The 21,586-nt window shown below is 38.0% G+C and overlaps 1 protein-coding gene across 5 annotated transcripts in view; it reads left to right on the top strand.

Annotated features, from left to right (window-relative positions):
* The window catches only part of CASK (calcium/calmodulin dependent serine protein kinase), a 183,846-nt gene that overhangs the window by 38,414 nt on the left and 123,846 nt on the right, over positions 1-21,586 (top strand). For all 5 annotated transcript variants that reach the window (XM_062515189.1, XM_062515186.1, XM_062515191.1 and 2 more), the window contains exon 2: positions 9,968-10,080. In XM_062515189.1, coding sequence (XP_062371173.1) covers positions 9,968-10,080 — 113 coding nt within the window. The remainder of the gene's footprint in view (positions 1-9,967; positions 10,081-21,586) is intronic.

Raw genomic sequence — 21,586 nt, 5'->3', positions numbered from 1 at the left:
TGTTGTTTTTTTTTTTTTTTAATTAAAAAGTGCTAAAGTGAACTGTACTATTACAGTTAAAGTATTCTTGCAAGGCAACATTTGAGGATAGTGCAGAGGAGGGCCTGGACACCATCCAGAAAGGACTTTAGTAGTGGAAATTATGAACTTCTAAAAGAGGACTCACCGCTTGAGAATAGAAATAGTAGTAACAACTTGTGGGGTAGACTGAGGCTGGTTGACTGTCAACAACTCAGCAGAATGCACTTAGAGTAGATGGCTCAATGATCTGAGTGTTAACGGGGCACGTACAGCATTGTGTACCAGGAAAATATTTCCAGCAGAGAAGAAAATATTGTTAGCATTGTGCAAGCTCTTGCTAACACCTCGTCTGGAGTTCTACTCACAATTCTGCTTGCTTTTGCCAAAAAAGAATTAGAAGTGGAACAGGCGCAAGGAAAAGAGTCTGAAATGAGAGACCCTGTTGATAAAAGTAAAAAAGCATTTTGCTAGGCTTGCATGCAACTGTGAGAGAGTAGAGGAAATAGTATGTAAGCTCGGTTTTGTTAGCAGGACTAATATCTGTAAAGTGGGCATTAAAAGTCAGAGAAGGGAAGTTTAAAACATAACCAGAATGCAGGGGGACAGATGGTGCAAGGAGTGGTTAATGCATCTACATTCACCTGAGGGTGTAATTTCATGAAGGAGTTTCTGGCTACGGTGATGGCTGACATAGTCCTACTTTCATTACTCATCTTGCTGTGTGTGCTGCATGCAATCAAAACCAGTTGTAGTTGCAGCACAAATAACCCAGTGGAGGCAGCTGTGTGTGGATTTAATCCCCAAGACTCTGAGATCAGTTCCTTCCCTTCATTTCATGAGTGCAGGTGTGAAGTACTGGTGCAGGTCCCAGGGTCTGTAGGACCCTGTGAAAGATCACTGTGCACTGAGACAAGGTTCAGCTTTAGCAGCAGCAGTGCAGCCTGAAGCACCTCCTGTCCCTGTTCCTGAAGCTCTTCTTTCCTAGATCTGACTACCTGGACACAGCTCTTTGCACAGCTGAGCTTTAAGCCAAACCAAGCATGTGCCCAGACTGAAAAATAATATAGTAAAAAAAAGGGGAGAATTGGTTTGTCTGGGGTATTTTGAGTACTTTTAGTATGTCCTTTGATTTGGTCGAGTGTAACTGTGCCCAAGCTGTTCTGGGATAATGCAGTAGCCAAGAGGGGCTGCTGGTTTGGCCAGTGCCCTGCTGAAGAAATGCTGGTGAGGTCACAGCCTGGCATGGAACAAGGCTGTGGTGCACCTGAATGGGATAAAAGCGTTCTCTGAATGGAAAAAGAGAAAAATAGTGATCATCATCTCCAGCTGATGTGCTGAGCCTGATGGTGCTCTACATCTCTTCTTTTGAAGGCAAAGCTATTATTTTTAATATACTCCCTTTTGTTCCTGTAATTGAAGCGCTTTTTTTGACACATTTGTTCATTCTTGCTGCTTTTCTCCTCACTGTTGAATGATTTAACACCTAAAGCAGTTTCACGTTTTTTTCTGTTTTTTGTTCACTTCCTCCTGATCTTCTGTTCTTTTTATTTGCAAGGAAGAGAAACGGGCAAAACACTTGGTCACATATTAAAGGAGTCCTTTAGGAGAACAGCATCAGTTTTTCTGAATGCTCTTGAGCTGATGCATTTGATTCAGCTGCTGGCATGTTTTGCTTTTCTGTGAAGTGTTATAGAATGTTTGAGTGTAAAAATAAAATTTTGAGGATTTTGAGCCTATTCTTCCAGTACTACAGTGGATATTTATCAGTAGACAAAGCACTCTGTATTCATCCTTTTCCTGTTCAAGAACCAGAAGCTATGCTTTGATTACCAGTCTTCACTGGCTCAAAATAACTTCTTGAGTGAGATACAGAGTCCCATCTGCCTCAAGGTGAACCAGAGAGGAATTTGTATTTGTCATCACTTCCTTGAGCTCTTTATTGCCAAGGGAGCAGAATGTTTTGTTTCAGCTTAATGAACCAATTTTGATTCTTCTTTAATACCAAGAGTTAAAAAACTAGTAAAAAAACCCTTATGGAAAGTTCAGTTTTCTGAGATCCTCTTAATTATTTATACCTCAGGGAAATGTCTCATAATTTACCTGTATGCTTAGTACATACAAGCCAAAAAATCATTTTTGTTCCTTCTTTCATCCATTTGGAAATGGGACAAATAGTCAGTCACTTCCTGAAGATTAATTCTGGAATCATGGTTTTGGACCTATGTGCTGTTCTAGGAAAGTGAAAAAAGTGTCCAGTGTGTAATCTTGCAGCAAAAGCAAATTAGCAGTGAATCTTTGGAAACATATCAGGGAGGAAATGAGCTAAAAAAGGAACCTGTGGAGCCAAGAGCCTGAACTCCTTAAGAAATCTACTTAGTAGTTGCTTGAATTTGAGGTCTCAAGCCTTCACTTGAGAATGACCTTTAATGAGTTGAAAACCATGAAATAAGGGAAGATCTGAGGACAGGATCTGAAGGCTGCTCTGTGTCAGCAGCTCTGTTTGGAGCAGTCAGCACACCTGAGTGTCAGCCAGATGTGACCTTGGTGTGCTGTGCTGTGACCTTCTGGATATGCCATGTGGCCTCTGGAAGCCACCCAGCAGCTCCTGTTGGACCTCTTTCCAAAAGGTTCCTATTTGTGGACCTGCTACAGCTGCAGCGCTCAGAACAATTCTTTCTAAGACAATGAAACCTCTTACTACAATAGTTATTGAAAACAGATTTTTCTTGTCTCTGTGTTGAGGTAGTTATTTGCAATGTTTGGTTTTTAAGAGGGAGATAGTTTCTGTTTTCTTAGGAAAAAAAAAACATTGAAGTATCATTTTTAATAGCAACAAGTGCATGTTGTGATAAAATTTATTAAGCACATCCCTTCAGAAGTACCCTCCAGCTTAAACCCTTTTGTGATTCTATGTATAAAATAGAATTGACAAGGATAAGGTCAATGTTAACAAGTAATTGTGGAATTCAGAAAGTGATGTATATGTGAACATAAAAATTCTTTCTCCTTTGTGTGTGAAGAATGTTGTAGGAGCTTGGTATGCTGAAATATTTATTTCAAGATGCTCACTAAATTCACTATTCTATTATCATATCTCAGTGTTCTTCCTTTTCTATCCCCTCAACATCCCAGCCACTCAGTGTAAAAGAAAAGTTATTTACAAACTATAAAAACATTAAAGATATTTTTATATACCAGCATCTGTTTATAATGTGTGTATGCCTAAGAGATTTGCTAGATAAAGAATGACTGATAAAATGATTCTGACTTTTTTGCTTGGTAAGAAGAAAAATCAGACCACAAACAGCATTTTTATTGGTAGAGGTGGCTTCTCACTTAAGGATAGATTACCCCTCTTTTAGCTTGGAGATATGAAAGACAGGACAGTAGAAGAAATCTCTTTCTTCCTGTATTTTGCTTTTATACTGACAAAACCATGGAAACAAGCTTCTGAATTACTTCAGAAAATGTCTAAAATTGAAGGTAAATATTTTTTGAGTTTGTTGCATGCATTCCAAGCATACCCTAAGGTTTTCTTGAGGAGTATTTCCCTTTCACAAGCACTGGAGTGCTTCTCCTTCTCTGGTTCTCTTGTGGATGCAAAGCAATGGTTAAGATTTGGTATTATATATTCTTTTTTTCTCTCTTGGATTAGTATTAGAAAGTATCTATTAATACGTATCCATATTAGGATGAGATCCAGTGAACTGCTGTCTTGTGCTTTGTTCTTTGAAGGTTTCACCCTAAAGCTGAGTTTAAACACAGACTTGGTTTCAAAGTTGCGAGCTGTTGAAAAGTAGAAATAGATAGATTGTCATAGAAATATTGCTGGCTGGGAACTCAGTTTTGTGGCTTGTGTTGGGATATCAAATTTTCTGATGTGTCAGATCTTCAACCCAAATGTTCTTCTGTGCCATAGTCATCATAATGCATTATTTTAAATTTTCTTTTGAGAATAAAACAAGTGTCAACCCAGCATTGCCAGCAATGGCTTTCTAAATGTAGATGCCCTCTAATTTGAAGTGTTATTTCACAGAAAGGTTCAATCATTATTTTAAGCTGCAGTGCCATGTGTAAATGAGCTGATAGTGACTAATTGGAGGTTTAATTAATTTTGGGAATACTTAATTTTCGAAAGAGGTTCACTTCAATTAAAGGCAAAGGGAAAGTTAAAGAACAAATACGTGTTATAAATTGTGTGGATGAGTGAAGAGGGAAAAAGATCTGTGTCTTTAAATGCAGTAGCAAATTTTTTTCTTCCCAATAATTGTCGTCAATTTGAATATAATTGTTTTGAAAGTATTAGCCATGTTAGTACAAAGCAGTATTGCTACTTCGGTAAGCAAATGTACAGCAATTAAATAAAAAAAAAAAAAAATCTGGCCATAATTTTTTTTTTTATTTGGTGTGTATACGGTTATGGTATCTTTCTGCAACAAACTGACAAAACCCATTTTAGAAAACACTGATCTTCCATTTAAAATGTTGAATTAAGGTGACTTCAAGACCTTATTGTGCATGTTTCAAGTTCTTAACTATCAAATCTTGTTAAATATGGGAAAGGAGTTCTGGGCCTTTTACTTTTAAATGGAAGGTCTTTTTTATGGGAGTGCTCTGTTCAGTGGAGATGTTGCTCATTATTGGCTTTTTTTTTCTGTCAACATGTTCAAATTGTGTTTTTTTACTTTTTTTTTTTAACTTAATGACAACAATTAGAGAGCCAAAGCACCCTGTTTTATATTAAGTTCCTCAAAAAATTGGGACTCCCTTGGAAGAGATGTTGAGCAAATTCATGATGGTCTGATACGAAATAAAATCACAAATTTTGAGGCTCTGAAGCAAAGGGGCTCAGGAGGTGTCTTTACAGGAATTGCATTCCCCCAGGTGGGCTCAGTTCATTGAGCAACACGGGAAGGAAACAGGCTGTGATGTATTTCAACCACAACCAGTTCTCCTTCTTACAGACAATATATTGGAGCCCTGAAGCCTGGGAGCTTTGAAGTCTCTGTGCTTTCTGACACTGACCCCCAGGAGAACACTGCTTTTAACTTGAGATCTTGGAGAAGGCTTCCAAAATTGAGTGATGGAGTTGGAATCACTGGTGTGTAATTTGAATAGAAGTGTGTAATATCACATGGTGAAAAGTTTAGAATTTGAAGTTTTAGAATATAGTAATAGGTATGGGACAAGATGGAAGTTCTCTTCTTCCTTCTTGTTCCTTCTTAGTTTTAAGTAATAATTTTTGGTTGGATAGAGAGTACTGAACTGTGGGTCACAAGTGTTTGGTCATTAAGTCAAAAGTATAAACAATATAGATGTTGGTTTTTAGTTGAATAGTTAAGCTTTAAAAACCCTTGTAACTAGCTAAATCCACCAGCATTTTCTCTTGTTAGCTAAAAGTGCTGCAGAACTCTCTATAGTATAAATAAGAATTAATAAATAACTAAGTCTGAACACAAAATTCTGTCTGTCATGCTTCAGTGCTGACTCTAAGTAAAGACAAAAAAAACCCAAAATACTCGCCACTAATATATGGTGCCACTAATAGGAGACCACCAGGGACTGAAGGAAAGGAGACAGGAAGCAGAACAAACAGATAACCTGACAAGGCTGTGGTATAAAAAGGTAGTTTGCAATATATCAATTTATGATCATTGTCCTTGAAGTCTCAATGACATACAAAGTAAAATAATTTAAAGTGAAGGAGATGATGAAAAAGGGTTTGATGTTATCAGCGTTTTAGGGTTTTATTCTAATTCAGGTGTTGTACTCCTGAAAGAGAGAGTAATTATTAATTGATTTTCTTCAAGTTTGTGTCTAGCTGATAGAAAATGACCCGCTGTGTGCTAGACAGGGAAGTTATCATCAGAAAATAGTTTCAGTAGGGTTAAGGTTGCATTAGGCCTGCTCTGCTAATTTGAAATTTTGGGCTCATGGAAAGACATGAGACAACCCCTTTAACATTTCAGTCCCCTTTTTCTGGCCCATATGTACTCACTAACCTCCTCAGTAATGTAACACTTGAATTTCCATCTGCATAAAACAGAAAAACCCATCATGCATCCCAGCTTCAGTTTAAGTTCATACATTTTGGATTTTGGCGTACACTGTAGGTGGGACTCCAAGTGTTCCAGGTGTTGGAGTGTGGTGCTGCCAACCTTGATAAAATATCAGTGAATAAATCATCTGTCATGCTTTAAGGAGCTGGTGTAGTCTCTGGTGTGCAAGCTGACTGCAGAGAAAGATTTTTTGCAAGCTCAGGTTATGTCTGTTAAAGGTAGCACAGAAATGAAATATAAAGCACGTGACACGATTACAGTTTGTATGACTTAAAAAATGAAAGTCTTATAGAACTTAACTCAGTTCCCTTTTATAGATAAGTAGTCTTGTCTACCTCTGACAGCTTTGATGATCTGTATCTGGGGTTACAGTTGTTCCTTCCCCAATCTGTGTCACCTCTGTACTTTAGATGTGTAAAATTTGAGCTGCAGGGCTGGCAAAATGAGCTTTAGAAATTGTCATTTAGCAAGGATGTGATACATATTTCCCCATCTGCAGGAAATTGTTAAACAGCTCCTCATGTCAGCTGAGACAGGAATTGTTGTGGTTCCTTTCCTTACTGCATGGTTTCAGTGCTGAGGCTCAGGGTGGCCTGAAAGACTTTTGTTACTCAGCTTCTAAATAAGGCTTGAAGTTCTTGTGTTGGGAAACACAGATTCTTGTTTTCTGACTCAGGTTATACAGCATCACCTTGGGCTATTATAACTTAATTTGTAAACTTGCTGTGTGCCATTGCAGCTGGAGAGGACTGACTGCAACCATACTTTATTTCAAAGTTCCTTTATGTTACTTGGCATGTGGAAGTGATGGTGTCTGCTTAATTGATCAGGACATGTCATTTGAGTGATTTAAAATTGCCTGAAATTGGACTATTCTAATAAATATATTCTTATAAAATTGGACTAAGCTTTTGTTGTAATGCTATTGTCATGGGTTGCATTAATCTAATGTAGTGTCTTAACACTGTTTGGAGGCTGTGTGTGGTTTGAGTATCAGAGAGAGTGTTTTGGAAAAGTTCTAAGTCTGAGGTTTGTAAATAGCTGAGTCTTCGGGTTGTGTTTAAGAGTACTTTTATTTCTGTATTAAATTGCTGTGTTGTTTCAATAACCTGAATTAATTATGGGTGTCACTGAATTAATAGAATCACAAGATGGATTGGTTTGGAAGGGACTTTAAAGATCGTTTGTTTCCAACCCCAGTTCTTGCACTGTGTGCTTTGCAGCACATTTCATTTACTTAAGAGTCTTTGACATTCCTTAATTCAAGTAGAGAAGTCTCTGTCAATAATCATAGTGACATTTCAACGTGGCCGTACATTTTGAGACTGTAGGGGTGTCTCTGTACCTTTTCTGTTACAGAACTCAATAAAGTGCTCTAAAGTTTTTGTCCCAAATTTAATAGGCAGGAAGGAAATTACTCAAGTCAGGATTTTAAAATGTTAATAGATAATGGAAAGAGAAATCAGGGCATGGTTGTACAAGGTAAAGGTGGGTTACATGCAGATCTGATCCCCTCAGAACTGCAGTTTGTAGGCTCCTTTTTGATTTATGATTCCTCCAGCTCTCTTTGTCTGCTCAAAGCACATACATACACTGTGGTGGCTGAGCAAGCTCTCCTGCCCAGGCTTGGCAAAAGCAGGAGATCTAAAAGTAGCTCAGCCAACAGCAAGAAATAGTGATATTCATGGAGTTTGGGTGAATTTACAGAGTTTGGACATCTGCCTACAAGTAAGGATATGGTGTTGTGAGGTATCTCTGCACTCCACTTCTCTATCAGAGTATATTAAAAGCATTATTTAATGTTTCCATAAAGGCTTTGTGGGAGGAGGGGAAACAATGACAATGAAAAGAAAAAAGATCGTTTGAATTAAATACATTTCATTTCTAGTGATTTATGACAATTAGGAGTGAAAGGAGGTGTTGCCAATGTTACTCCAAACCTGTGGTTTAGGTTTTGCAGTGTTTTTAGATTAGCATATTATAAATTTATTTATACTATTTTAAAACAATTTTACTTTGAATGCTGCAAGAGGAAGCAGGAACTTGGAATAATAAGGTGACATTGATCAATATAAAGTGGAACTTTTTCATAGAAGATCACTTTTTGAAAGTTGGAAGAAGGACTCTCAGTCAATAGCTGTATCCTTCAAGTGCCAAATGAAATCAGTCGAACCTTTTTCATTTGATGATGGAAGTGGATTTCTATGTATTAAAGGCTTAACTGATCATCTTCTTCAAAATATCTGTGGTAATTTTTGGTAAAATGCCAAATATTGAATAAAAGTGGGATGTGGATTCAGAAGAGAAAATAGTCATCAGTATGGGGGGATTTCATTGTGTGTTTGGAGCAAGGAAAGAAGAAAAAAAACAAACATCCCATGTCCATAGCTGTGCTAATAAATATTTTCCTTACTTGTGAATATTTAGATTGGGATTCATTGACTACTTTTGGTATTCATGTTCTCTGTCAGAAATAATCCTACTTCAAGAAATCTTTGCAAGTATGTTGTATGTTGAAAGAGTACAAAACTTTGATTTTAGCTATGTGAGTACAGGTTTGGTAGTGTGATGAATTACACACTTCAGATCATCTGGTGTGTAAAGGAATACCAAAAGGCAGTTAGTGAGGTTTGTAAGTGCCCTCAGAGGGACATTTCTGCCTCCTCAGGGTGCCTTTTATTTTGAGAATGGTGTTGCTTTGCAATCTCATTGCTCAGAAACGTGTCAACTAACTTCCAGTTCATTGTTTGAATGGAAGAATTTGTCATTCAAGCTATATTAAAGCATTTATTTCACTCAGCAGGTGAATGTTCACTCAATAGACAAACTTCAGAGCAAAGGCTCTTTTCATCCTCAAATTTTCCCTCACCTCTTTTTGGGAAGACTGTAGAATGGATTTCTTTAGAACTCACATGTCTGTCATTAAATGTGTTGCAGTAAAAAAGGATTGATTTGCTACAGTTACTGCACTCTTGAAACAATCCTATTCTGTTTTCATAACCTACTGATATTTAATGTTTGAAAGCTTGACCTACCCTGTGTATGTGGTGGTATTGGTTGTTATTAACATTGGACAGAAGATTCCATACTATAAGTTAAGGCACCAAGAATTCAAATCATCTATTAAAAGGTGCTTCCAAAAATAGGTGTTCGTGCTGGTGGTTTTTAAAAGGCTACCATTGTTCTAACTGATGTTTTGGCAAATTGTAACTTCAGTTTTGAAAAATAACTACTCTTTTTTATTTGAGTGCAGTAGTAAGATTTGTCTGAACTAATTCTAATCTTTTAATCTGTAACTCCTGGAATTCTCTTAAGTGCCATAGATGAGAGAAAATCATGAGCTTTTGTAGAATTGTGGAATTTCAAAGTATTGTAATCTATACAATAGATTGTTTAAATAGGTTGTTTGTATCTAATGATGCCAAACTTGAAATAAACCTAGTTTGTGTAAAACAGACAAACTGAAACAGCTCCTGATTCTGTTATTCTTCTTGTTGTCCATTATCCTTTCAGATTAGGACTGAAAGAGGAATGGGTTTCTCACCTCTGTTTTTCCTCCCTCATTTGGATTTTGCATCTAAATAAGGTCCACTTAAAATTTAATAATGATGATGTCAGTTACATATTACATAAGGTTTCTAAGAGCATAGCCTTTCTAAAGGGGCAGGGTAAGAAAAATAAGGAAAATAGAGAACTCAGGTGATGTTCTTTACACCAGTCTATAGTGGGAACTGTTAATTTTACATTTAACGAGCAGCAAGGACAAGAGATCTGTTCTGTGTAAACACTGCTCTTGAATGCACGAGTCAGGACCTTGTTGAGAAGGAAGGGAATTGTAGCAGAGTGAGGAGGAGGATGGTTGTTCACTGCTGGTTTCTCTGTTGCAGGGGTCCCTTCAGCGTCGTGCGGCGATGCATCAACAGGGAGACGGGGCAGCAGTTCGCCGTCAAGATCGTCGATGTAGCAAAATTCACTTCAAGTCCTGGATTAAGCACAGAAGGTAAGAATTAATAATTAAGCAAACTTCCAGCTGACAGGTTTTTTTTTAATTTGTCAGCCTTTCCTGTGTTTGCTCTCTTTATGATGCTTCTTGTTTTGTGTTTTGTAGAAGTTTTAAAGCAAGGTCGTAGATGTCAAAATTAGCTCAGTGCTTGCATTTCTAATCTTTAGTAGTTTCTACATCTGTTCAGTGGTGATCATATAGTTAGGTCTAAGCAATTTCTATTTCTGTTTGGATTTTTTCCTTAAGAATATGGATTTTGTGAAGAAAAAAGTAGTTCTGAGTCAAAAAAGCATACATAGGAAGTAAAGCAAGAACATGAGTTTTGTTTTTACTAGTCTAGATTTAGCAAGTAATTTGCTATAAATGGGTGAAGACTTGCTATTAAAGTGCAAAATTATATAAAAATGTATTTTGCATATAGTCAGAATTACAGGCAATGCTGCAGAACTACAGTGTAAACACAAGGCTGTAGCTCTGTTTCCTATTTTAGAGTAAAACAATCTGTGTTTTACAAGTTGAATGCACAACTTGTGTGTGCATAAGGTTCTTCTTTTACCCTACATGGAGAAGAGTGTTGCCAGCTGTGTGATACTTGCTGTGTTGTCCATGTCCTGTATATTTTTCTGGAGATCATATTCTTCTGTACAGTAATGTTTTTGGGGGGTTTCACTGATGCTATCATATGAACCCAACTTCAGCAAAAAAGGGTCAGTGACTTTTGTTGGTATTTATAGCAAACAGTACCTTGAGCCTTAATGACTAGTTTGATTTACATGGTAAATCACAGGTCTTGCTTCAAATTTTACCAGATATTTTAATTTAGTAATGCCATTACTGTTTCTTTTTTCTATCACTCTAACAAAATATAAGCCACATTTTCCACAATATTCAGCTTCTGATTAGCTCCATCATGGTTTTGGCAAGTTATACCAAAACCATTCCATTCTAAGCTAGTAAATGTTTATTAAAATGATTTGATATCTTTTAAATAAGTTGTGTCCATCTTCTTTTCTTTCTAAACCTCATTTGAACTGCTGATGATAGGACACATTTCTACCTTCGGTGGAATATTGCCTTCCTGGCTCCATGACAGTAAAATACAGCCTTTTGGAGCCATGAAGAATTTCTGAAAGGGAAAAGTCATAGGCAAAAGAGAAGAGATTCATCAGGAAGAAAAGAAAAGCCAACAGTAATAATAGATTCGCTGAAAAAAAGGATAAATGTGGATGGCTTGCAATTTCTGCCTGGGTCTAAAGAATAGGATTGAGAGTGTATTAGGAAATTGCGTTTTTTTCCAATTCCACTTTTGTTGTAGTGTTTTTAATTCAGGTTAACAGGTCATTGAGGTACAATCAGGAATGTTTTCTGGGTTTAGTGGTGCTTTCTTTTGTTTTGTGGTTCTGGGTTGTTTGGGTTGTTTTGTTCTTGTTTTGGGGTTGGTTGGCTTTTTTTAAAGGTTTTGAATTGTTATGCCTCAGATTTGTAATATTAAGACACAAAGGCACATAAATATGTGAGTGTGGAGCAAGTTCTTACCTCTACATAACAATGTGAATTTTTCATAAACTTTTTCCATCTTCTGTGCTCTTTGTTTTTCCTGTTTTTCATTTGGCTTGTTTTTTAGTTGGTTTTGGGGTTTTTTTTGCATCTCTGCCTGGGTTCTAAGAGGGGTTTAAAGATATTGTTCTAATTTGTTTATTTCTGATATGGCATTCCTTAAGCACATTGGTGGGCAGCCACAAAGGTGGTATTGCTATAATGTAAATATACCTGTGAGGAAGCTGTGTTTATGAACTGTGTTAAAGTGTGAGCTGTAATGAAGAAATAAGATTAACCCTTGGAGATATTCTTTACCTGGAAGTTTTGAACTCTGCAAATTCAGTTTGCTCTTGAAGGTTATTTTTGCCCTACTCTCCACCTCCAGTCTTTCTTTGAGGCATGGCAGTGGGAGAGCAGGACATTCTGCATGTGAGGGAGCTGATGACAATTCTTTCCATTAATTCACATACATCTAGAGTGCTTAGAGCTAAAAGTCCCAATATGCCCCCACACTTGCAGATTAAATCTAAAAAAGTCTTTGTTCTTAAGTACTTTCACATAAATACCCCTGTAGGATGGTGTGCTTATTGGTAAGAACTTATTTCATTTTTGCTTGTCAGCAGTGTACTCTTGTGGCAGAGGCAGACAACTGCAGAGCATTGCAGAGGAGTAACCAGCATTGCAAAGCAAGTCATTGTTCCCTCTGTTCATCCCTTGTGAGGCCACACCTGGAGCACTGTGTGCAGGTTTGGTCTCTCCAGTACAAGGAAAGCAATGATGTGCTGGCAGGAGTCCAGCAGAGGTGGACTGAGTTGGTCAGACATCAATAAGAGAAGCTAAGATGAGATTTGGAGCTGTCTTCAATTACTTCATAAAAGAATGCAGAGCAGATGGAGCCAAACTCTTCATCTGGGCACACAGTGAAAAGACAAAAAGCCATGTGGACAAATTACAACATGAAAAAATGCCAATTAGAGACAAAGAAAAGAAAAATCTGCACGTGATTGTGCAGAGAGTTTGTGGAGAACATCCTCAGAGATGCTCAGAAGTGGATTGCATGAGGCCCCAAGCTGCCAGGTCTGTTTTGACCTGCTTGGAGCAAGAGTTTGGACTAGGTCACCTCCAGAGGGTCTTTCCAACCTAGGTGATTCTGTGGTGTTTGTAGCAGCAGTCTACGTACAATCTGTGGGCCAGTAGAGTTGCAGTATTATATAGGGAGAAAAATTAGGCATAGCGGGACTGTTCTAAAAAAGAGATAATTTAAGACTAGTTTTGGCACAATTTTTAAAACTAGTTTTGATTTCTTTAGCCTGTGAGGCAGCTGGGCATCGCATGTGTCTTAAAGGGACTGTTTTCTAAACAATTCATTTAGAAAAATACATACTGGTGTCTTACAGTAATGGTATCTCCTTACCAGAGTAACAAAACCAAGCTGGAATGCTTCTCTAGGCTGATGTGTTACCAGTTGGTGTTGTTGTGGGCATTTGTGGCATATGATGGAGAAGCCACTAGCTCATAAGGCAAACTTTTATCAGGTATGGTGTTCTTTTTATAAGGCTGCTCAATACTCATAGCATGTATAGACACAGATATCTTGAGTGGCTTTTTTTTCTCATTACATCTCTGCAGTGGTTTGATAATAGCAGGGAAAATTAACACTATGTAACGATGCCTGACAGCTAGCAAATCTAATCTAGACTAAATACTGTTGGATTTATGTGTTAGTGTTCATGGTCTTGCATACTGTGTATCATCAATCTCTGTAATGTAATTCAACCATATTAATGAAGTATATTGGCACCTTGTCACTGTTCAAGTGGCCACGTGATCTGCTGGAATAATGTTGGATATTTTACATGTTGACAGATTCTACTACAGTTCACTCATAGCACAGAGATACAAGAAAATCACAAAATTAGAAAATATGAAGGTTGAATATTTTTAGACATAAGAGGCTCTTTTGTACTGTTCAGTTGAGAGAATCCATGTGTAAGAGTACTTGATGCTCTCAGAAACCAGTAGGAGTAGAGTCATTGAGGTAAAAAAAAAATCAGTGTAATAAACTTATTTTCAAGTACAACTCTTAGTTGCTATACTCAGAACTTTTGGTATAGAAAACTGTGAGAAGTATGTTCCTACTTCTGAATTTTTTGTTACAGCTCACATCTTAGTTTGACTTTCCCCTTCCTTTGGTACTCTCTTCACATCGCATGCATTTTCACTTGTCTTTTGTTTTTCTCTGCACATCTTGCTTGTCTGATTTTGTTACCTGCTCTAACACCAAATATCTCTTAAGTACAGGCACCATTTCTCAGGAAGAGAATGGTGATCAGTCCTTACTACTTAGTAAAAGCCAATACACAATTTAAAAAAAGTAAAAGCCAATGCAATTATTTATCTTCCTTTTCTTAAATCCAGATTGCCTTCTTGTAACATGCTGAGTGTTTTTTAAAGCAATTTAAAGGGGAGTGTTTTGTGCTTACAGTGCATTGAAGTTGTTTTTCAGGATTTAATTCAACATATATTAGTTTCTCTTACCTGTAGCTCATTCTATAGAAATGTCCTCACAAAAAAAGTGATTAACAGTTCTCCTCCAGCCTTCTAATAGTCTACACCTTATTTATTAGATTGATGTGTGTGGTTGATATACAGGTTTGTATGCATTCAGGCCACTGTGAAGCTGAATAAATAAGCTGATAAGGAAAGATTGAGGTTTCCTTCAGAACCCAAACTGGTTCTTCTGGAAGCAGGCTGTGAAGACAGTCTGCAGAATGCTTTTGTCTGTGACAAACAGCAAAACTGTAGCCAAGAACGCAGTGCTTTAAATACAGGTCTTGGACTACTTCTAGCACAGAGGGGAGCAGGATAATTGAATTGAAACTGGCTTTGCTATGGGTCATCCACTTCAGGAGAAGAATTCCAAAATTATTTCATGGGGAATTGGAATGAAAACTGGGAGGGTTTTGTTGTGTTTTAGTTATTGTCTTGTGTGATTTTTTTTTTTCCCCACAAAGAGGCCCACAGATCTTATCCCTGACTAACTTTCAGATTGTGAGTGATTTTCTTAAAGTCGAGACCTTACTCTTGTTATGCTTATTTCATTAAACAGCTTACCCTTGTTGGTTTTCCTATTTTTATATGTTTGATTTATTTTGATGTTCATTTTTAGAATCATTTTGTCAGGGCAGTGTTTGCAAAAGGCTTTATTTAGTTCAGAGTGAAGTTGCATGACAGTATCTAACTTTTGGTACTGGAAGGCTGTAGCGAATGATACATTATTTTTCAGAAGTATCTGTAAGATTCTGCACTTCCCTCCCTGTGTGTTTTCAAGGGTTTCAGGAAAAAAAAAATGTTTTGTCAGCACTGAGCTCATCTCTTTTAAGTAAAAAATACTACAAATCTGTGTGTTATCATATTTCATGATATTGTACCATATATAGACTGGATTTGAAAAAAGAGTGAGTGACTCATTGCCTTTGATTTGGAAATACCATCTAATTGGAATTTCTGGTCGTTGTCAGTTCTGTGCTGTACCATATTTCACAGATCAAGGGCAATGACTTCCTTTTGTGTGACTGAACTGTTGTGCCCATTTTGGGGCTTCACAGTCTGAGAGATGCCACAGAACTGGAAAGGCTCCTGCAAAGGACAGGATAATCAGGACCTTACACGACATGATGGGCAAGGGAGGTTGAAGAAGCTGGGTTTGCTCAGTGAAGAGGAGGTTGAGAGGGTCTCCAGCTACTTGAACAACTAAAAAAAAATGTCAGAGCCCAGCTGTCTTTGAGTGAAGGCTACTGCAACATAGGGAAATGGCCAGGAATTGTTGCTTGGAAGGCTCAGGTTCAGGTTGGACATGGTTTTGAAGAGTTTGCTTGATGAAATCCCAGCAATCCTAACCCAGTGTGTGCAGTAATCTCACATGGAGTGGTGGCTGGACTCAATGTCCATCAGTGGTCGTTTCCCACCAGCTTTTCTGTGATCTAATGAGAACAGGAGGAAGGCACCATTATAGGTTTCATTTCATTAAAGGTAGAAAATAAGATGATATTTCAGAGAGGGAAAAGCTCTGTACCAACTTGACTTTGCTTTTGAATTACCATTTTAACCCTGTAAGAAGCCATAATCCAAGTATTTAGTGACTGTAGTGTTTCAGGTATACACATGTTTCAGGTATGCACAGCAGTTCTCTTGAAGAATCTAGTGTGTGTCTCAATAGTGAAGAGTTTGAGACATCTTTTTATAGACCACAAAAATCACATGGTATTAGTGACTCCTCTGTTCATAAGAAAATGCAGAAATGTGGAGTTTTGAAAAGAAAGTCTCTGAAATCTTGGTAGCTGACTGTCATGGAGTTTATGTTGCTAGTACTTTAATACCATGATAGTTTCTCTGTGTGCTGTACAAACAATAAAGCAAGTTGGGGTAAAGAGATAGGAAGAACTTGAATTAATCATGCACCTGTGGTAATATAAAGTCATATATAAAAATAATGCTTTGTAGGATTTTTTTTTTTTTTTTTAAAGAATGTCTGGGTCATGATGGAAGGGACCTGTAGTTGTTTGTGCCTCTCAAGAGGACTTGAAGATTGATACTTGAAGTCACTTTTGATGTTTGTAATTTCAAGAGTCTGCCTTTCTGGGGAGTGCATTGTTCCTATCTCATTGTTCCTATCCCTTCTTTTACAAAGGGTTAGAACTGGTCCAGTTTTTGTACAGGGAATGTTGCCTGAGCCTTTCTGAGGGGTTTGCTTGTTTTAACTTAGTAAAGGATTTGTGGTTTCTTTGTTTTTTCTTGAGAAGCCATTGGCTGGTTTAGTTATAAAGTCAGTTCTACTCATTTGTATGTACTAATATCATAAATGTCTAATTTTTATGGCTCTGCTGTAACTTTCATAAACAAAGTGTCATTGGAATTAAATACTTCTGTGCAGAAGTGCAGGCTTTTCCCCCAGCAGACACTTCTGTAATGTTGCAGGATGTTAACCACATAACAGAGCCAATGGATCCCAGGAATGCATGAGCACATTAACAGGGGTTTCTTTCTCAGGACTCACTTTTTCCTTACTTATCCCTCCTACTAAAATTTAGTTCACTGCAGAAATTGTGCCCTTTTTTTCTGGTTGGAAATACAGAATACAATCTTGGGGCAACATTTCACTTTTTTTTTTCCCTGTTTTTTTTTGAAGTGTGAAATACAACATTTTATATTAAGATTTTGGTGGGGAGTTTTTTGTTTGTTTTTTTTGGGGGGGGTGTTGTTTGGTTTTTTTTTTTGTGTGTTTGTTTGTTTGTTTTTGAGGATTTCCCTGTGCCCAGATACAGGCTTCCAGGAGTGGGATACTAAGTGTCAGTGACCAAATGGCCATTGTTTTGACCTCATTTGGGGTCACATACGAATTTGATTCATCCCAGGAAGCAAATAGGGTGTTCTGTAGGGAAATATGGCCTATTATCCAGATGATAAGCAAAGACTTCTACAGGTCAACCATATGGTATTACTTTACTTCAGGAACATAAAATTTCTGGAAATATTGATGCAAGCATATTAACGGCAGTGTTCATGGAACATTTTTCTTTTCCATCTTCAGCAGGGAAAGCATAGCTTGGGAATTTATTGCACCCACTTTAAGCATAAAAGCAAATTTACCTAATTTTTTATGCACTGATGCCTAAGTAGAAGGAAAATCATTAAGTTTTTATGTGTTGCAAGCAATTGGTTCTTTATTCTTCGTAATCAGTCTCCAAAACAAGGACAGCTTTGTTTGCTGTGTGGCTTCAGTCCCTTGCCTTTAACACGTATCTGATTTTGCTGGGTTTAGTACAGCTCTGAACTCACAATGGCTCTGCAGGAGTGCATCTCTTCCTCCCTCTCTTGTAATCTTTACTACTTGGCTACGTGCTGGCTTTGTTCTTCTGCTCTTGGTTTCACTGTGGTGCCAACGTTGTGAAAAATGACTGTTGTGTCCAGTGGCTGAAACCACTGTGGACTTGTTGCCAGATCTTTACGTAACATTATCATGAAACTGCTTTTGAGAAAGGTGTCATGCAGCTGAGCAACAAGTGCAAGCAGCATTTCCCAGCTTTATAAAAATAAATTGTGCACTTTACAGGTTTCAAAATGCAATTACATCAAGTGTATTTAACTGCCATTTTAATAAATATTCATTCTAAGAATACCAGAGTGCTAATTAAAAAATTGCTGTATCATGGAGTTCTTAGAACACATATAGTAATGGAAATGATTATGTAATTAGTACTAAACAGAATTTATGCAGCAGATTATAGATAATTTAGCTGTTATTTTTGTTATGTAACTGAGTATTCAGGTGGCCTAGTTTGGGGTTTAAGTAATCATAATTGATTGAAAAGTGCTCCTGTAGTAACATCTCTGTAGTCTTTTTCCTCACTTTATATGAGAGGCACTAGAACAGGTTACCCATGGAAGTTTTGGATATCTCATCCCTAGAAGTGTTTAAGGCCAGGTTGGATGGGGCTTTGAGCAGCCTGGTCTGGTGGGAGGTGCCCTTGTCCATGGCAGGGTGTTTGGAGCTACGTGGTCTTTAAGGTGCTTTCCAACCCAACCTATCCTATGATTCTATATCACACTTCCATATGTGTAAAATAAAAAACTATATTCACATTTGTGAGCAAGAAAATAAGACAAATGCCAAGAAATATTACTATGTAAACTTCCTTTAAACTTCATGTCATTTAACTCAGTGAAGTAAGGTTTGTCACTTCAATGTTAATTCCTCTTTGTACATGTAATATAGGCCTTAGGGACCATTTGATTAAAATCTTTACTGAAATAACTAGCGAATCTATTTGGGTTGTGTAAAATATTGAACCATTTTTCAAGGAAATAATTCATGCACATTCTAGTAATTTCAAGTGTTACAGGATATTTGCTAATTCAGGAAAACTTCAGTGAAGATTTGTGTTTATATGTCACCTCATCTGGACAGCAGCTGGTTGGTCCTTGAAATCTGAAAACAGAATCCCATCTGTTCCCAGGAGCTCACAACAATTTTAAATGAAAGTTTCACTGAGAATTAAACTTTGAAATAATTTAAATTCTTAGTAGATTAGGTGGAAACGTTTTCAGATAGTGCTTGTGATCCAGTATGAATCACGGAAGTGAAAAGGTATGCTGCAGTTAATGCTACTTATTCCAAACAGAGTGATGCCTGTGGGTGTACTGAATAGCTTACAAAAGTCTTGAAGATGGCTGTCCTAAGTTTGTTTTGTGGGGGTTTTGTCAGTGGTAAGCCTGTCACTGAAATGCTCATCCCAGTCAGCTACAGGTGCATCCTCAGTCAGTCACTCTAAATGGGATCCTGCTTTGCAAATCATATCTCACAAACCACAGTGTGACAGATTGTAGTTGAGAAGGATCATGAAGAGCCTACCCCCTGCTCTACCCCAAAATAAAATTTCACAAGCACACTTCACTATTACTCAAAAAATGCTGCTCCTTTGCTGAATATTAGTTGGATTATAGGACAGTTTAAGAGTATGGTGATTTATGTGTTTGCATTTGGTGCTTAAATATGTGAAGTACACAGTGAAAGAGATGTGTGAGAACTCTGTTGTATCTGAAACAGGCCTGAAGCACCTGAGGATAGTGAGTTGTTGAAGTGCATTTGCACAGACGTGCACCCAGAAGTGCTGACGAAGCTCAGAGATATCAGTGAGAGGACTTTCAGGACAATCTTTGAATGAACAAGGTGCCTGGGAGAGATGCCCAAGAACTGGAGGAGGGCAAATGATTCTCCTGTGCTGGTCCTGGTGGGCACCAAGGTGAGCATGAGCCCTGTGGTAAAGGGGAGCCAATGTTATCCTGGGCTGCCTTAGACAAAGTATTGGCAGCAGGTGGAAGGAGCCAGCCTGGACTGCTGGCTCCAGTTCTGGCATCCCCAGTACAGCAGGAGCATGGAGTACCAGAGAGAGCCCAGCTAAGGGCTGGCACCAACATGAGGGGACTGAGCATCTCTTCTGTGAGGAAAAGCTGGGAAGGCTGTTTAAGCCTGGAGAAGGAAAGGTTCTGGAGGGATTTGTTAATGTGTACAAATTCATGAAGGGAGGGTACAGAGAGGACAGGGACAGGCTCTTCTCGGTGGTGCCCAGTGACAGGAGCAGAGGCAGTGGCACAATCTAAAACACAGGAGGTTCTGCCTCAGCACCAGGAAACACTTTTTAAACTGTGAGAGTGACCAAGTGCTGGCAGAGGTTGTGAATTGTTGGAGATATTCAAAAGCTGCCTGGACAGAGTCCTGGGCAGTGGGATCTTGGTGGCCCTGCTTGAGCAGAGGGGTTGGACCAGATCACCTCCACCTCCCTTCAGCCATGCCTGGTTCCACACGGGCAGCTTCATAACTCTGTGATGGGCTGGTGGCTCTCCTGTGAGGACCTGGCAGCAGCTGAGCAGGGTAGTATCCGGGCTCTCCCCTGCCCTCCATTGTTTCTCTGTGCTCCTTTGTGGTTGTGCAGATGAGGCTTTATCACATAACCTAATGTATTTCTTTTCTAAAACCCTGGTTTAATTATAGCATCCTTCTTGCTTAGCAAAGTGTTTGAGGCAGAATTTGAGTAAAGCAAATTTGTTTGAAAAATTTAGGTTGAAGGGGTAAGAAAGGATATTCCTGCTCCAGCTATCCTACAGCAGTAAACAATGCTTGGAGCTTTTACCAGTACAATAAGCCAAATGACAAAGGTGTGTTTCTTCACCCTCTTTGCAAAGCAGAGTCATAACTATATTTATTTTTAAAAATCTGGAAGTACGGTTTTAAAAATCTTTATTTCATAAACACTCCCAAGTCTTCATTCTTAAACATTGCCATCTTTAATTTCTGCAGAACTCATGAGGTATATCCAACTCCTATTCTGAAAAATTAAAATGCTTTCCAAAACACTTCTGTCTCTGTACACACTCTGTCCTCGTCTAATGAATCCTGATTCTTGCCAATAGTCCAGAAATAGGCTCTAGCTGTGCTTGCTGGAATTCAGGCTGGTTACAAACACAGGGAAGATAATAAGCATCAGCTGTATTTTCAAATATTTTCTGTTTGGATGTTAGCGTGTATTCTGTTCTGGTTTGTGCAATCAACAAAATTCAAAATTAATTGCAGCTGAGCTGCAGTTTCTGTTAATTCATTGATCCAAAGAGAACCTTTTTTGACTCTTAAATGCTGGGGTTTGTTGTTTTGTGAATCTAAAAATACATGTCACTGTGGTGTGATAAATAAGATCCTTGTGCAGTAGCACTGTTGGAATGGCAAGCCTGTATCCTACCATAACAGTAGGACATGGGTAAAAACCCTGTCTTTTGGTTATGTGGCTTTTGGCTGGAACAGTTTGAATCCTTTGCAAATATTGCCTAAAATATTCGTTGTATTGATTTATTTTATAAAAGCAAGATTCATGGTATCTTATCCATCTATCTTATCAGATGCTGTTCTTTTGTAGCATCCAGATTTTTCTGCTAATTTTGGTAGGTACATCACAATCTTGGGCAATTTTTCCATCAGTCAGCTACAAACTTTCCTTTTGGAGCTTTTCTTCACGTACTGGTGTTTTAATGGGATTGGAGATGAACATGGTTTTGAGCTATAGGCAATTGAAATTTGCAAAAGTAAAGATGTGTTACCAAGCCTTAATGAATGCCCTAAATAATCAGTTGAGAGTGAGAATTGTAAAGTTTTAAATGGGGGGCATATTTTTGACCTGTACTGTATAGATGTCTGTATATCCACAATAAAATGAATAAAATAAAACTGAATAAGCTAAAATAAACACACATAGCATAATCTTCCTATGATCTAACTGGTCTTCCAGGTGAAGAATTAAGCATGGAAAAAATGGTGAAGCTGAAGACCAGTGACAAACTGCCACAATCTGTACTGCAGCTGTAGAAACTACACACTGCTCTCCATGGAAATTTTCATTCTAACATCTGCATCAGC

This window comes from Cinclus cinclus, chromosome 2 (genome assembly GCF_963662255.1).
Source record: "Cinclus cinclus chromosome 2, bCinCin1.1, whole genome shotgun sequence".
Lineage (NCBI taxonomy): Eukaryota > Metazoa > Chordata > Aves > Passeriformes > Cinclidae > Cinclus > Cinclus cinclus.
Note: the sequence above shows the minus strand (reverse complement) of the source record. Positions and strands in the feature narration are given on the sequence as shown.